Source organism: Chanos chanos, chromosome 1 (assembly GCF_902362185.1).
Source record: "Chanos chanos chromosome 1, fChaCha1.1, whole genome shotgun sequence".
Taxonomy (NCBI): Eukaryota; Metazoa; Chordata; class Actinopteri; order Gonorynchiformes; family Chanidae; genus Chanos; species Chanos chanos.
Genome location: NC_044495.1, coordinates 18,372,459 through 18,386,776, shown reverse-complemented (window position 1 = coordinate 18,386,776; position 14,318 = coordinate 18,372,459). Strand labels below are relative to the sequence as shown.

At 39.9% G+C, this 14,318-nt stretch overlaps 2 protein-coding genes across 2 annotated transcripts; one reads left to right on the top strand and one right to left on the bottom strand.

Annotated features, from left to right (window-relative positions):
• Positions 1-398: 398 nt before the first annotated feature.
• On the bottom strand, positions 399-7,870 carry hcfc2 (host cell factor C2). The gene is made up of 17 exons (XM_030767771.1): positions 7,711-7,870; positions 6,895-7,043; positions 6,461-6,621; positions 6,014-6,222; positions 5,551-5,635; positions 5,138-5,244; positions 4,552-4,764; positions 4,175-4,393; positions 3,641-3,714; positions 3,249-3,378; positions 2,906-3,001; positions 2,512-2,543; positions 2,266-2,409; positions 1,689-1,874; positions 1,265-1,556; positions 1,037-1,112; positions 399-453 (listed from the first exon to the last, which is right to left on the bottom strand). Exons 1-17 carry the CDS (start codon positions 7,868-7,870, stop codon positions 447-449), a joined length of 2,340 nt encoding a protein of 779 aa, XP_030623631.1. The 3' UTR covers positions 399-446.
• A 1,133-nt stretch (positions 7,871-9,003) lies between these two features.
• On the top strand, positions 9,004-11,911 carry c4h11orf98 (chromosome 4 C11orf98 homolog). The gene is made up of 4 exons (XM_030779227.1): positions 9,004-9,084; positions 9,823-9,947; positions 10,332-10,429; positions 10,833-11,911. The coding sequence occupies exons 1-4, from the start codon at positions 9,049-9,051 to the stop codon at positions 10,949-10,951; spliced, it is 378 nt and encodes a 125-aa protein (XP_030635087.1). The 5' UTR covers positions 9,004-9,048; the 3' UTR covers positions 10,952-11,911.
• The last annotated feature ends 2,407 nt before the right edge of the window (positions 11,912-14,318 follow it).

The window sequence follows — 14,318 nt, the reverse complement described above, 5'->3', positions numbered from 1 at the left end:
AAATCAGAAGGCTGAGATACTTGGGCGGCCACATTGTTCCACGTGGAAGATGTTTACAAAGGATCCTTTTTTAAAAAAATTGGAATAAGGTATCCATTATGACTAATACCCCAATTAACAGAACCATAGAAACAGAATCAATAAAAACTAAACAGTTATAAAACTATAACTTTAGGAAACCATATCCAGCTCATCAACAGTTAGAGCTAAAATAACTCAATAACAAGAAATAGGAAAAAAAGAAGTGCATATATACAACTGTAAAAAAAATAATAAATTATGAAATGTGCTGAGAGAGTGTGACAGTGCCTATACACATTGTTTTGACTTTCAACAGCTAAAAGGAACAAAAACAAAACTGTAACAAGATTTTATGTGACACTTTTTCCCATGTTTAAAAATGCTATCTCCTAAAAAAACTAGACAGGAACTCCTCGTAGTCTCCATTAGAAGCTAAATGAAGAAAAGAAAAATGACATTAGTGAAAAAATTGTTTCACACTTTATATGCCTGGAAAACACTTGTAAGCTTATGTCACATATAGACTTCAGTAAAGTCTCCCTCCCGCCGGTGAAACACACACACATACATGTCAGCCTGAGATCCCCTACAAATCATTATAAGCATCTTCTAAAAAAATAGAAAAAAAAGAAAATTGACAAGCTTTGCATGAGTCTTTTTGCCCACAACTAACAAAACAAACCTGCTCCTCATTAAAATTCAAATAATGAACTGATAATAACAATGAATTACAATGAATAACAATGAATTATTCAAATATGCTCTGAAAAGATCAAGACATTTTTTCCAATTTTAATGAATCACCTTTTAAAGTTGTCTTAAAAGTTCAAGACATTTTTTCAATTTTAATGAATTACCTTTTTAAGTTGTCTTAAAAGATCAAGACATTTTTTCAATTTTAATGAATTACCTTTTTAAGTTGTCTTAAAAGATCAAGACATTTTTTCAATTTTAATGAATCACCTTTTAAAGTTGTCTTAAAAGTTCAAGACATTTTTCAATTTTAATGAATTACCTTTTTAAGTTGTCTGACTCTGCTGCCCCTGGAGAGCTGGACTCTGGTTGTGATGAAGTCTTAAGTTTGCTCGCATCTGCTCAGACAATACAAATAATTACTAGGGCACACCAATACACAAAAAAATATCAAGCACCTCCCAAATAGAGAGGTCTTCTACCTCACCGTTCACTCCAACAGACATCTAGACACCAGGCATTATAACCATCAGGATAAAAACACACGCACCTTGTAACCAGCGTATCTGAGTGGCAGGGCCGTACCCCTGTTCGTTCTTGGCTGCAATGCGGAACACGATGGCAGGTCGAGCCGAGCAGTCGATGTGGGCGTTGCCGAGGTGGGCGGAGCTGACTGTACAGGAAGTCTTAGTGCCACGGTAAATGCGGATAAATGCTGGCTCCCCCGGCCTCTCAGAACTGTTCCCCCGACTCTTCCTCACGGCTAGGTACATGGAGTATTCTAGAATCTTCCCCGAGGGAGAAGAGGGAGATTCCCATGTAATGTGCACAGAGTCTGTTGCCTGAGGTGGAGAGAGAGAGAGAGAGAGAGAGAGAGAGAAGAGAGAGAGAGAGATTTCAGTAATTGAAAACACAACATTAAAAAGGGAAGGAACTGCTGAACTGTAGAACAGTGCCTCAGGAAGGAGTTGTACCTTAGTGATTTTGACAGCAGAGGGTGCTCCAGGAAATCCAGGTTGACAAGTCTTAAACTCACTCACTGGACTGAAATCTCCCATCCCACAGCTATTCAGACCTGCTACCCGGAACCTGTAAGTGACCCCAGGTGCCAGCTCCTCCTTCTCTCGACCCTCAAAACAATTAGACTTTGGGAGTTTCCACTGAAGAGATATTACAGAGATACAGACAGGAGAGGCAACAAAAGAGTGTATCACATTAGAGGTCATTAAAAAAAAAAGAGAGAGAGTGTCACATCAGAAGTCATAAAAAAAAAGAGCGTGTCACATCAGACGTCATTTAAAAAAAAGTTAAAAAACTAGGGATGAAGGGAGGGGGGTATACAGTGTAAGGATACTAAAATCTTGACATTGAATTCACCGAGATAAAGAAGCGACAAACAAATCAGGACAGTCTATTTATGAGTGCACCGTGTGTGGATTAGGACGTGGTCAGTCACTGACAGATGTGGTATTATAGCTGTGGAGTGTATGACAATGAAACGCTGGGTCATGGTTTCTTTACCATGAAAGAGTGTGTGAATGAAAGACTGACCTCAGCGTTGACGTCAGAAGTTTGTAGGATGAGAGCTGTCCCCAGGTCACCGTTCTCTGAGGGTAGGAAGTAGTGTGTGACCTCAGAGAAGAGAGTTTTGAACACACCGACATCAAACCACGTGGAGTTCTCTGAGCTCTCACTCTGAAAGGCAAAGAGAAGCAGAATGTTAAAGTGATTTTGAATAATACTGGTCACACACACACACACACATACACACACAGTAAACACAGAATCAGGTCTTACCTGTAGACAAGAGGTGGATGCCATGCCTTGGTCTATAGATGAGAAACAGTCAATACAATAGACCAACACACTGTTTTTATGGAACAGGTTCATTATATTTCTAGTTAATGTTCACAAGTGCCTGATCTGTGCCTGCGAGCATACAAACAGAAAACATTATGACACTGAGACTAATGCAGTGCACATGATGGGAATTAGGAGCAAAATACTGTGGGAAAATAAAGGAATGGATAATATTCAGAGCTCCAAGTCAGTAACATCACCTATAATTGATAATTACTGTTGGTATTTAAAAAATGTGGGTTGTCTATGCTGTCTAAACACAATTTCAAACAAAGTCTTTATCCCTCTATATTGAGATGTTTTGGTTCCTCTCAGACGGCAGTGTCATTACCTCGCTGTTGTTGAGATGCACTGTGTTGGTGATCACTGGTTTCCTTTGGCAACGAGCTCACCTTAGAGTCATAGGCCTGGCCCGGTACCGTAGACACTACAACATCGTCAAGTTTTTAAACATGTAATTACACTTCTAAAGCAGGGAGTGAGTGAGGAATACAGTCTTGAGAGATAAGTGCAGACTGCATAAGTAAGAGAAAGAGACGTTAAAAATGAGAAGAGGTATTAAGAGCGCAAGAGAAGGAGCAGTAAAGAGCATTACAAAAGAACACCCAAAGCAGAGAGGAAAATTAAAAAAAAAAAACAAAAAAAACGGAAAGAAAGAAAGAAACTTGACTTACAGGGCTGTTTGGAGGAGGCCGTGTCCGCCATAGGTACGGTCTCACATCCATTTCTTTTCTCTGTGACTGGGGACTGTATGTGTGTTAGTGTCCCACTCTCACATACCACCTCTGGGCCTTCAGACACCACCTGTGTAGAGTCCAACCCCATTACTGAGCAGCTAGTATCCAGTTTTAGTCCCCACCCTTCCGTCATCTATTAACTAACTTCACTGGCATACTGGAACAGACTGGATATAAGGAGAATGAGACAGAACTCTAGCATTCATACGAGTTTCCTTGGTTTTGCTTTAACTAGGGATGTAAAGAAAAGGGATGATAAGATATCAGCAGTAATTCAGTGACAGTGAACAGGCCTACCTCACAGCGGTGCGTTTGAACTGAACACTGACCTGGGATGAAGGGCTCCCATCCCCTCCACGATGGGCCCGTCCTTTCACACCAAGGTCATGGGCCAGCTGTAAGTCTATGGAGTAAACACACAGGACACATATTTATCTTCCTCTAAATATATATACATATACATATAATCTCTGATAATGGCTAAACATAGCCCCTCCCTCAGCACACATGAATATTCTTTGTGAGGCGTTGTTTAAGCACAGCTTGACACTGAGGGTTCAGTTTTTAATTACAACTTTATCTGACAGTAAATTTTTAGTTTATGCTGTCTGCCAGGAGGAAGTGAGTGGGTTTTGTAGGCGTGAAACTAAGACAGAAAAAGACACATCTCACTGTGAAATATCAGCTGCTTATGTCCTGTTCTCTTCAATGTGCTAAAAAGCTCTCTTTTTTCAGGGTAAGTTTCTGCAGAAATTACTATAAAATTTATTAATATAATTTGTATTTTCATCTCCATGAGGTGGACACAAAAGAACCTCTTCAGGTCAGGATGATCTCATATATTTATATCATAGACCTCTTACCTTTGACGTGCAGGGAATGTTTCTTTTCTGCACCCGTGCTGGGTGGTGGCATGGATGTGGTTAGTGAAGCGGATGTTCCACTGGGTGAACTGTGTGGAGCAGTTACAGGCTGCAGCTGGAGCAAGTAACAGTCAGCAGCAGGTAGTGGTCGCCAGGCAACGTGTAGCATGCTGATGGTGGACTTCACCAACAACACAGCAGCAGGAGTGGAGGGCTTCTCTATACTCAACAAAAACACAACCGAATTGTGCAACAGCCACTCAAGTTTTGGTAGTAATATTTCTGAAATGCTTCTAAGTCTCCCATTGTTCCTGAATAATTACAAGACATCCACAAGTATGAATAAACTGGATCATAAAACTCTTAAAGTCTCTTACCTGTTTCGAGGTACCAAAGGTCCTTGCAGCACACCTGGTAGTTCCAGCTCTTCCTGTGACCATCTCGCCCGCTCCAGATGTAGAGACGGGAGCCTATGGTCGTGCCACAGTGCCCTGCTCTTGCCCGGGGTCTACTGGCACTGCTCTCTTCTTCTCCAGGGTCTGAGTCCTGCTGCTGCTGCTCTGGACTGATACACTGCCAGGTCATGGTGTCTACAAAGTATAGACAATGGCTTAATCAAATAGCACCATAGGGACACCGCAGACATTTTCCATGTAACAAGAAACTGGTGTTTGTCATCAAAGAGGAAATCAAAACGATCCAACCATCTGATGGCACAGCCTGTCTGATTAAAACTGTTGGATATACCCTACCCATCACCATATCTAATGATCTAAGAGCTAGTCTTAGTTATAAATTATTTGTGTATAAATTATCCATGTCAAAAATATACCCAACACTGGTGGCTGAAGGGCAGAGTGAAAGCAGCTTCCTGAGATAACTCTCTATCCAGCATCTTAACTTAAACAGTCTGGATGAAATGTAAAATACATCAGCTACATGTGACAGGGACAAGATACTGACCAAGGTTTAGCACTGAAAGTGAGTTAGAGCAGATCCATTCCACCCCTAGTGCATTGGGTTTGTTCTCTGTCTCCATGACTGGGACCCAGCCACCAAACACATACATCCTGAAACAGGAACCAGACACACAATAGTAACCAAACCAGGCACACCTTCAGAATTTCTTTCTCTAAAAGCATTTTAAGGTTGTTCATATGGTCAGGCTATGAAACTGTAAAGTCACCTTCTGTGAAAAAATTAATAAATGGAAAGACTGATATAAAGTGGGATTAAGACAATGTGTCAGGGAAAGAGAGAAGGACAAAAAGTGAGAGAGAGAGAGAGAGAGAGAGAGAGAAAGTAAAACATGGCATCAAACTGTAACATAGAGAAAGTTACAGAGAAACAAAAGAACAGGGAAAGATTTTCATTACTTGTTTCCAATCACATTGGCAGAATGCATGCTTCTAGGTAGTGGAGAAGGTCCTGTGGTTTGAGGTCTGGACCAGGTCATCGTTTCTGAAAAGTATGAATGTGAGCAGTGAGATAAAAGACATGAACACAAAGTTTCACCTCAGCCCAACCTCTCAAACACTCACATCTACTGCAAAATTGCCTCAACTACTATGACGTCTCCAACGAATCAGTTGGTTGAAGCATATTTACTCTATAACCCCAATGACCTCAGTAAGCTAAGGAAAGAAGACATGCTATAATTCCTCAGTTAACAAGCATCCAAAGTATGAACTTGTTTTTATCAAGTGAACATCATTTAAGCTCTCATGTACAGGTCTATTACTATTTATGAAACAAATTATTTCTCCATTAGATTTATTAATCCTAGTATGACATGCTGTAAAGCTTAGTGACTGTCTTTAAGCTCTGATCAGAGCTCACCAATGTCCAGCTGCCACAGGTCTGCCAGTCTTTGTCCACACATGCCTCCATAGATGTAAAGTCTGGGTGCACCACCAGTCTTACTGCTGTACACCACCGAGGTATGGGACTCCCGGGCCGACGGGCCCCCACCTTTTGTTTCTGGAATGTTCCAGCTCTTCACCCCAGACTGGGTTTGTAGCTCTAGCTCATAGAAATCATCCAAATACCTGGAACAGAAACCAGGGAGACACGCTGTCACATATCTTTTGAGTAAAAGTATGTATGAGAAAAGTTTGACAGCATCAATCTGCAGAGTGTCATATAACTATTCCAGAACAGCACTTTGACCAATTGCTCTTAAAATGTGACCAAGCTCTCTACTGAACTAAGCTGAACTCAATATAGAGTGCAGAATAATTCCATATATTTGAGTTGATGCACAATCTGCAGTTCCTGTGTTAGTACCTTGGCACGTTGCCATTTGGGTCTTCACTGTCATTGGCCAACCCTCCAAACAAGTAGCATTTGTTGCCATGTAGAGTGAAGCTGTGTCCAAGGCGAGGACATGGGGGTGAGGCATTTTTTGGTGGGCGCGGCTTCAGCTTCTTCCACAGCCAACGGCTAGCCTGATAAAGCAGTAGAATTCTTTATTACCACACATGAATCGGTAAAAATGAGTAGGTGGGTTGTTCACTTAACAGAAAAAATTTCTTCAGTAACGCATGAGATCTGGAGGGCTAGAAAGACAGACTGTTGTTGCACATTAGATCAAATACCTGGACATGCTTGTTTAGCAAAACAGTAGCTGGTTACTGGACACTTTGTGGGCAGGTCCCTTGAAACTAAAATAATTATAAAAATTACTCACCAAATGACAGCATTGTGAACAACACACTTACCTGCAGTTCATAAAGGCTGTTACTGTATTTTCCAAATTCAACCATTCCTCCAAATACTAAGATGCGTGTTCCCTCACAGGCAAAACCATGAGCAGCACAACCAGGGGGAATATCTCCTCTCACTGCTGGAAGAAACCACTGTCTGGACACTATCAAAGGAGAGAGGAGACCTGGAATAAATTCAGTGCTCTCACAACTGCACTGTCATCGAAGATAGGCTGTGCTATCAAAAACTTTAAGTTGTGCAGGCAGCACCTAGGAAAACAAGGTAATACCACTTTTGGCTTTAGGAAACAGAAAAGAGTGAAGACTTAAATAGTCTACTATTTAAGTCTTCACTCAGCTTTCAAACGTGAGTAACTGTTTTCCTTGAAGTTTAAAAGGTATATCCAAAATTATGAGCCAAGATGAACCTTTTAGCAGCCTAAAGCTGAATGTATTCATTCATGAGCTATATATGCTTTCCGCAGTTTGATGCATGCAGAACAAGCAAGAGTATAAAGGTGCTTAAACGGATAACCACAGACATAACACTGGTGTTGTCTGTAGGTTCACGTTTGTTAACAACATCTACCAGCAAAGGAGGAGCACCACCGAAATTGAGGACCCACTGTAATGTGACCCCTAGTTATGCTGGTTGTAAGATGCGCTGAATGGTTAGAATACTTGGTTGAAAGGATGCACTATACCTATTACAAAACACAACACATTTACAAATTACAGCTGGCAGGGCTCGCATGACAACCAGCGACAATTAATGAAGCAGTACTCATATCTTATAGGCTATTTCTAGGCTTGCAAAGTGCATTAGCCTACCAGTGTTGTAAACATGCAAGTCCTCCGCTATACCCTCGTTTCCCCCTCCAAATATAACTATTAGTTCCCGTATTGCTGCTGCCCGGTGTCCGTGCCTTGCCCGAGGAACAGGTCCAGTAAATGACTGGACCTTTTTCCATAAAGTGCTCTCGGTAACCATAGTGTAAGTCCAACAGGGGACCCCTGACGTAGGGGTTCAGCCATAGAGTGGAACAATATAATGCTATGATTCTCAGTCCCGCTCCTTCACAGGCTTGTGGGTGCCGATTTGTTCTGGGCGCTCAATACCGCCACCTGCTGCACTGGGGTGCATATGGAGTTCTTAAAACGGATTAGACCCGTCGACAACAGATCTGGAAATTGATCTATGAAAATTATCCTCGCATTGTTGGTCAAATAAAGAATAAACTACAGCTTATAACTGGTATTTCTAAGTTATCTTACAGAGTGAATAATCAGTGTATGAATTAAATGTCATTCTGTACGTTCCATGTTTCTCATGAAAACAGTGTCTGATGCAAAACCACATCAAATCAGTCTCTCAGATCAGAAAAGGCGTGAAAGTCATTCTGGAGGAAAACTGCGAAGAACAGCGTTCTCGATGCTAAATGAGTACCTCAGAGTATTGGATTTTCGAGTTAAATTTGATCTGCCCATCCCTTGTTCAACACGACCCTAACTTCAACCACTCATCCTCAGTTCGAACCCGCTGAGATCTCTGCACACACACACACACACACACACACGCTTTCTGTCTGAGGACCCTATTCGATTGGCGGCCCGCCTAGGGGCGATCCCAGTAAAATTCATATTATACAACAGTTAATTCCAAAAGGACACAGAGAGGGAAATCCTCTGCATGCAAGCTCCGGGAGGACACATACGATACTTAAGATTGCTCTCGTGCTGTGCTTTACTGTTTGGAATGATGTACGTATCCCTGTGTCCTTTTGCTGTGACCTTTTTTTTTTTTTTGTCAAATTCGTCATACTTGGCTGGCAAGTAAAATGTGTCTTCGTCAACACTGAAACCCTCCTTGGACTGACAAATACTTATTTTGATATAACTACACTCATTTATTTTATCACCTCCGAGCGCTAAATAAGTATAAATATAATGTCGTAAATGAGCGTAAATCTGTAAATGTAAACAGACCTCTAAAAATTTCTGGCCCACGAGAAAGACCTGGTTTTGAAATTTTCCCCGTTTAAATTTATATTTAACTGAGTGTCCCGTCTGGGTTCATCTCTAACTCATTCAGGGTGGTCTTTTATTTTAAAAAAGTTCTCTCGGCGGACATATTGACATTTCGTCACAGCCGCTCCACGCAGTAGAAGCATGGCTCCAGGAGGGAAGATAAATAGACCGAAAACTGTAAGTTTCAGTGTACCATATATATGACACAGTTTACTTTGCGAGTAAAGGTTGTATATCGCAAGGAAAAACCGTACTGATCTATGTCTGTTTTAGTATTTTCCGGCAGTATGGCAAAACATTGAGCGTTTGGCCTCAGAGGATCTCTCCAGCAGGCTGCCTACCTAGCTTGGCAAGACTTGTAAAGCTATGTGTGAATACATTAACTGTACGGCTGTGCTGGACGTTTTTCTTGTCTTCGGCAGAGTAGATACATTTGTTGAGTAGTACTAAAACATTCGGGGTGCGTGTACGTGTGTTGGGAAGGGGGACTGGTTATATCTAGTACACCACGTCTTCACGCACTTTCAGCTTATTTCCACTGATCGTGCAACGCAGCGACAAGATTTTAATGAGTTAGAACAAGTGTGTTAATGTGGCGCCGTGATAGAAAGAACTCCTTAACTGTGGAATTTGGTATTGTTTATCTGAAAAAAGTATAATCACACTCGATACTTAATGTCCAGTTTTTTGAGGAAGGTTTTTCTACACTCTGATTATTGCTTAACAAATCCTGTCACACCTGCAGGAATACAAGAACAGATTAGGAGTAGATTTTGGAATTGGGCAGGAGAGGATAATTCATTTTATCTATTTCCTTTGTGTCAGTTTGGAGGAACTTGCATTTAAAAGTTAAGAAATTATACCAAAGACTTTGAATGCTGGATGAGTTTAAGTGTTCCATGTAATAATTATTAGGAATTAGGGAAGAAGCTCTTCAAGAGGCGAAGAGCTCTGACAAGGGAGAAGAAGAAGAGGCATAAAATTGTTGGAGCAGTAATTGACCAAGGACTCATTACTAGACACCACCTGAAAAAGAGGAGGTAAGTGCATTCCGTTGAAGACAATCCAGAAACAGTGAAGAACAGCGTTCTCAGTGCTAAATGAGTACCTGCACCCACACACACACACACTTTCTGTCTGAGGACCCTATTCAATTGGTGCCCCGTCTAGAGGCAATCCCAGTAAAATTCACATTATACAACAGGGCAGGAGAGGATAATTCATTTTATCTATTTCCTTTGTGTCAGTTTAGAGGAACTTGCATTTAAAAGTTAAGAAATTATACCAAAGACTTTGAATGCTGGATGAGCTTAAGTGTTTCATGTAATAATTATTAGGAATTAGAGAAGAACCTCAGAAGGCAGGAGCGTTTGGGTAAAATAATTGTTTTTCACCACTCATCCATGTATTTTGCCTCTCTCCAGCTCCAGCTCAAGAGCTAATATCACCCTCTCTGGAAAAAAGAAACGTAAATTGCTCAAGCAGCTCAGTCACGTGGAAAAGGAGAAGGCTGGCATGGAAGGTAGGTTTGAGGACATTCTAAGCTGCATTCTACAGTTGGGGTTTCAGGCCAGTGGAATTGGTGAAGCCAGTGGTTTGGAAGGAAAAATTTAATGGCATTTTAGTTCTATAATATGTTTATTTTTCAGCATTTTTTTTTTCATCTTTTAGATGTTCCATAACAAAATCTAAATCATTTGGACTGTACTCTCCAGTTCTTGAACTTTTGATGGATTGACCTTACTCTGGTATCTTAAGTACAGAATGCTGGATTGGATTTTAAAACATGACCACCATTTTGTTGCTGTTCCACATGTGATATGCAATTTTTGAGTCAAAACTGTTACGGTTTAACATCAAATCTTCAAATAGCAGTACTGATTGTATTTACAAATGTATTTTTTTTACCCTCTCTGTCTGCCCAGTTGTAATAGTACCACAGAAAAAGGAGCCAGCCCCTGCTTCACAAAAAAAGAGTAAACCAAAGAAAGCAAAGGTTCCTGTGTCAAAGGACGTTGAAATGATGGATGAAGATATGGAATGAAGACTCTTGAGAACTGTATCTACTCCCTGAATTCCCATTGAAAAAGCAGACTGAAGCCAATACAATGGGGAAATCTGCCTGGAATGCAATATATACTGGTGAAGGAACACCAGAATTCTGCTGCATAAATCAGCTACATTGTTTTCACTTAATGATTCAGAAAGACATTCCTTCTTGTCTTAAATATTTTCTCAATTCAATGGCTAACCAGGACCACAGCATGAGTGCTGCGCATAGCTTCTCCAGAATGACAGTTTTATATATTGTCAAATTGTTCAATGGAGCTTAATTCTCACATACTACAGGAGGTGTGCCTCATGTTAGATATGTGGGTCAGACAAGTTGGATGAATACACATGCACAGCACCTGGTCCACTCACTGTGTGAATATAAATTTATGATTAAAAAATCTGTTACATTTTAAATGATTTTTTTAAGCTTGCCTTTTGTTTAATAATAGACACTTCTTGGCCTTCCAATTGCCTTATTTTTAAGTTTTTAGTTTTGTGTCCAAAATATTTGAGAGAATAATAAAATCTAGTCTCAAATTTGTTAATCACAAATATGTTTCTAAGTGTTTTGAAGGCTAAAAATTGCAGAGTACTCTGATTAATTCTTGAATCTAATTTGTTTTGTTTAGCAGAGCTGTGATAGAACTAGAGGACATTGTAAGTCTCAATGTCAGTTGTTACTGCAATATGTGATTAACAAATTGTGCTAAATACAATGCAAATATTGCTTCACAAGAGAGCCCAAAATGCACACAAATAAAGTGCAATGATTGAAAATAATAAAGTAATAATACACCAGTTTTTATTGTTTGTTAACCTGGTTTTGGAAAGAAAAAGCTGGTTTAAACAAAACTGGGTTTTGAGATGGTCTATACATATAAATAAGAAAATAATTCCTTTCCAATCACTGCCTACTTGAAAGGCAGGAATTAGAATAAAACCCCCCAAACCATTTTAAATTTGTTGACTTGGTTTGTCTACCATGTGGCTAACAAAATGTGCCAACCACAATGCATATGTTTCCTTACAAAGGAAATAACATACAAATAAGTTGCATTGATTGAAAGTAATAAAGTTATAATTTATTACCAGTTTTTATTTTTAACCTGGTCTTGGAATGATAGGGCTGGAGTAAAATTAAAACTGATTCTCGAGATGGTCAACGCATGTGATAAGGTCTTTTAGTCATTGTTAGAAATTATATTTCTGACATTTTTACTGTTATGTGATGCTCATTTAGGTGTTAAGATTGGATTCCAGGCGTTCTGTCAGCAGATGTATCATAACGTATGTTTATCAGTAATAACACAAATAACCAGGGGATTTGAAATAAATGACATTCAATTCTTGGGAAGTTCAACCAGATCTTAATTCAGTTAATGGAGTCGCGGTATGTTTTGTCACCTCTGTAGGTATCTGTGCCCAGGCGCCAGCGAAGTGAAGTTGTCGTATATGACAATATGACATCGCCTTTTTTTGTGGGGCGGGGGGGGGGCAGTTTAGGACATTAAAACAGCTTTTGATTATGCATTGCTTAATCGGTCCACGAGGCTTTTTTGTACACTGCAGCATTTGCCATGTTTCTGTTAATGCCAAGAAATATTTCTTTATCAGTGTAGTAATGTATGCATGGTTCGTTTGATGGCATTGGATATGGGGGCAGAACAGAAATGTACCGTCATCTCTCCACTAGTCGCGCTGAGGACAAAGAGTCTAAAATGGGTCAGACTCAGGGATCGGAATAAACAGCATTCTAAATCTCTGCAAATATAGTCGGTAATAATAAACGTCCTCGAGGTCATTTCATAAGAATTTTACTTAAAATTCGCATGCCTAGCACAGGTTTTTGTTTGTCTGTTTTAGGTTCGTGTCGCCTTTGTTATTTCTCTGAAAGCTCTTGGACAGAAAGAGGGAAGGGACTTTGTGGCACAAGTGGCATTAGATTGAAGGAATACATTTCAGTATTTCGGAGGTCTTTTAAAGCCCCTCAGAATAGCCGAATAACCGGTGTTCTGTAATTCTCCTAACCTGACGCCGTGACCGATACTGAGATATTCCAAACACTACGTCCCATCATTGTCGTAGGCGTCCAGATCGTCCTCTCAGCGGATATCAGTTTCAAAGATGAAGGACTTCTCCAGACGCACAGAAACGGATTCACACCAGACCTCATCATGACCATCATTAACCGAAGATGGTAACAGAGTCTCCTCCGTCTAATTCTGCACCAGTTATCTCGACGTTTTCTCAGGGAAGGTGAGAAATATTATAATAACAGCATTCGCTTGCTTGATTAATAGGTTATCTTCAATATTCAGGTGAATCTGATCTATGTAACTTACAGCGTTGTAATATATATAGACCCTGCATTAGTGTTTGATTTTAGTTCTTAAATGAATGAATAAGACCAGATACATATTTCATAAAGATTGCATCACCATATGGTCCTACACCGGATACAATGTGGGATGATGCTCGGTAGCCTAGCGACGCACCAACTCCATCACTGAGGGTAGGCCTACCAGCTGTTAAGAAACGTATGATTAAGAACTAGACACTTAACAAACATGATTTTGCCATTACCTACCAGAATTTTAACCCCTCAGCACTACAATCGTAAACGAAGCAAAGATCAAGAAAACGCTGTGTTCTCGTGGCCATGAATTAGGCTGCACTCGCGAACTATTATGTTACAGTAGAAAATTGCAGGGTTTTTTTTGTTTTGTTTTGTTTTTTTTGAGAGAGGTGATTTTTGGCTCGGAGCCCAATAGCAAACAAAAATTTCTATTCTCGTTTTAATGACTGTTGTTTCTGTGTACGGCCAAACTGTAAACATAACGTGCTTTCAGGCATAAGCTACACATGGTGAAATTCTTTTTTTCTCTCTGTTGAATGTCTTCATGTTCTAGGTGAATTCCAATACAGAATTACAAGATACATATTAGTTGTATTTCTCACCTTTAAAATATTCTGTGTGATCTGTTGTTTAACCTACAAAAATGACTAGAGCTCTTTATCTATGTCAAGTGGAAATATGAGTAATGATGACATTTGATGAAAGTCTGTTTTTTTTTTTTTTTAGATAACCTGAAAGTTGTGTTGTAGAGGAAGGGAGTAAAGTTCTACTCTCTGGAGATAGCAGAAGGGGAGTGTGAGTGAACTGTGGACTCAAAGGACTTGAAATCATCTAATGGAGTTCTACTTACACGCTCGAGATACTGGTTAGTAAGGACTTTTTTAAACATGTGCTTCTTTTTAAACAGCCTAATCTAAATTGTAGTGGTGTTTTAGCTTGGTGTTGGTGAGAATACTAAACTAACTTAATTGTTGTACTTTGATTGTATCAGAATATATTG